Raw genomic sequence first — 2,545 nt, 5'->3', positions numbered from 1 at the left:
GCCGCCGTCTGTCAAAAGACCACCTTCATTTGCATCCGTATCTCCTCACCGCTCGCCCCGTTCCCATCTCTCGCGTTCGTCTCCTCTTCCCCTTCCTGCGGGCCCGCCCGCGCCCCTTCACAAACCCCGCCTTGCGGCTGCTGTACTTCGCCCGAATTTCCGCGTCCGCCATGTCCTCCGCGACCACCCGCAAGTCCTTCAAGCCACTCTCCGTGCAGTAGCCGCCGCCCCACGCACCGACACCGACGCCGGCGCCGGCGCAGCACAGCACGCAGAGAGGGCGCGCGCCAACAGCACACGGCCAAGCATAGTCGCTCAAGTCGCCGCAGCACGCGCGCGCACACGCACAGCCCAGCGCGGGGCGGGGCGGAGCGGCGAGAAGAAAAAAGAAAAGAGGGCGAGGGGGGCACGCAGAGAAAGGCAGGCCAAGGCGCCAGCATCCCCTTAAAGACAGGCAACGCCAGAAAATAGACGCAACATTCTCCTACGCCGTCGATTAGGTATGGTCCAATTTGCCGGTTTGGAGGAGATAACAATTCAGACGCGCGCAGCAGCCGGCCGGGCGAGGAATTCATCGGGCACCGCATGGCGCCGTCAAAGCTTCGGAAATCCGAAATTCGAGACGGATTCTCGGCGCTGCCGCCCGCAGCCTGGGTTCCTGCAACCCCTCCTAAATTGCGGGTGCATGCACCACCACCACTATTATTATCAACTGGGTCCCTCCCGCAGAAAAAAACACACACATCAATCGGTCGCAGTTATGGCCTGCTGGAGGCCTCTGTAGGAAGGGGCTGGCGGTGGCGTGGGCTGCGGCAAGACCCCTCTGGTCCGGCAGACTGTGCACCCGCACCTCCTTCCCACCGGGCTGGGCTCTCCCTTCGTTGGTTTTCACCGCCCGTTGGGCGCTTACCCAACGGGTGCGGGGCAGCTGGCGGCGCACCGCAGCTGAATTCGTTGACTGCTCAGCTGAGCCCCGGCGCAATCGTGCGGGTGGCGCGGCGCCGACTCACGCTCCTCGTGTGCCGCCCATCCCGCGCGGAGGGCTGCCGTGGCCGCCGTAAAAAGCCCCCGAGGGGACCCCAGGCTCCGACAACACCGCGAAGGAAACCCTTCAACCTTGCAGCGCGGCAAGCCCCGTGCGGTGGCCCCATTCAAAGTCAAACAAATGGAATTATCCCCCTCCACGATGAAACGCGCGCCCTCCGCGTGGGGCACCATGTCTGGCGCAGATGCCGGGCGAAAATCAAATGAACACGCCGCTGGGGCGCCGCGCCGCCTCCAAGCAAAACGCCTGTGCGGTGGCCATCGCGGTTCGGCGGCCTGCCCCACAAACGTGCGCCTCAACAACTCTGCCCTTCGCGCCGCCTTCAAAGCAACAAATTGAAAGAAGCATATTTCCAACCAGGGCGGTTTCCGGCAAAATAACAATAATTCACAGCGCCCGCCCACTCGCCTCCAAAAATAAAAATAATAATAACAATAAAATAGATATACCTTCGTTCCGTCCCAATTGGGCCCCCTCATGCTCACGCAGCGTTCATCGTTCATTGCGGGCGCCTCAGCCAAAAGTGAGGCCCGCCCCTCCCTGCAGAAAGTGGGCGAAGTAAAAAAAAAAAACCATTAAAAAAGCAAAAAAAAGAAGAAATTAAAAAAGGGAAAAAAAGTGGGAAAAAAAGAAATTTTGCCCGGCGTTCCACCCAGCGGGGGAACCAGCCCATGGCTGGGGCGAAAAGCAAGATGATCCGAAGCGGATCCGCAATTAAGTTAGGGGCTCGCATGTTTTCCCTCTGCGCGGCGCAGCCCACAACGTCGCCGGTCAGAAAAGCGCGGAGAAGCCCCACAGCCCAAGCAGCAGAAGCAGCGGCAACAGCATCCCAGACAGATGCCCACGCACAGAGCCGTCGCCGCCGTCAACCTCCTTTGGCGCTGCCTCCGAAACCCTCTTGGCATGTGGGGCAGAGGCGTTGTTCGGGCCTGGCGCCGCCCCGCTCTCTTTCCTCCTCACCAGTGCCTCAATCTCACTGCCGTTGAAGCAGCGGTTGTACAGCAAGACGTTCTTCACCGTCACGTGGCTCTCCGCGTCTTCCTCGGTGTCTTCATCGTAACCCCCAAAGACGATGCCTGAGACCAGTTCAGATTGTATTCTCGGCCCAACCCCCCATCCAGGCGGAGGCGGAGGCGGAGGCGGAGGCGGAGGCAGAGGCGGTCGTAACGAATCAGATGGGCGGTTCGCCTCCAAACTCCCCACAAGCTGCCCGTCGACGTACGCCGAGCCGCCGCCTTTCTGCACCGTGAGCGCCACTCGGTACACCGTCCCCACCTCCCAGGCAGCTGCTGATGCATTCTCTTCTTCCCCGAACCTCGTCTTCCAGTGCCGACGCTCGTCGTACCGCAGCACGAGATGTTTCCTGGGTGAAAAACCATGCATGCTCACGCCCAGCAACGGGGTGGCGGCCGTGGGAACCTTGTCAATGATCACTGTCGCCACAAGTGTCAGCTCCTCACCCACATAACTGCGCACTGAATTGGGTCCTTGTCTGCCCAC

The 2,545-nt window shown here is 61.0% G+C and overlaps 3 protein-coding genes across 3 annotated transcripts; all 3 read right to left on the bottom strand.

Moving 5' to 3' along the window:
- Positions 1-11: 11 nt before the first annotated feature.
- TraAM80_10026 (uncharacterized protein) lies at positions 12-575 on the bottom strand (the record flags this gene model as incomplete). Its single annotated transcript, XM_029386678.1, has 1 exon — positions 12-575. The coding sequence occupies one exon, from the start codon at positions 573-575 to the stop codon at positions 12-14; it is 564 nt and encodes a 187-aa protein (XP_029233481.1).
- A 331-nt stretch (positions 576-906) lies between these two features.
- On the bottom strand, positions 907-1,548 carry TraAM80_10025 (uncharacterized protein; the record flags this gene model as incomplete). Its single annotated transcript, XM_029386677.1, has 1 exon — positions 907-1,548. The coding sequence occupies one exon, from the start codon at positions 1,546-1,548 to the stop codon at positions 907-909; it is 642 nt and encodes a 213-aa protein (XP_029233480.1).
- Positions 1,549-1,816: 268 nt separating this feature from the next.
- Positions 1,817-2,545, bottom strand: TraAM80_10024 (trans-sialidase; the record flags this gene model as incomplete). Its single annotated transcript, XM_029386676.1, has 1 exon — positions 1,817-2,545. A coding segment is annotated over one exon (729 nt), but the record flags the coding sequence as incomplete, so codon positions are not given.

The sequence above is a fragment of the Trypanosoma rangeli genome, assembly GCF_003719475.1.
Source record: "Trypanosoma rangeli strain AM80 chromosome Unknown Tra_15.4_contig_00760, whole genome shotgun sequence".
In the NCBI taxonomy this organism is placed as follows: domain Eukaryota; phylum Euglenozoa; class Kinetoplastea; order Trypanosomatida; family Trypanosomatidae; genus Trypanosoma; species Trypanosoma rangeli.
Note: the sequence above shows the minus strand (reverse complement) of the source record. Positions and strands in the feature narration are given on the sequence as shown.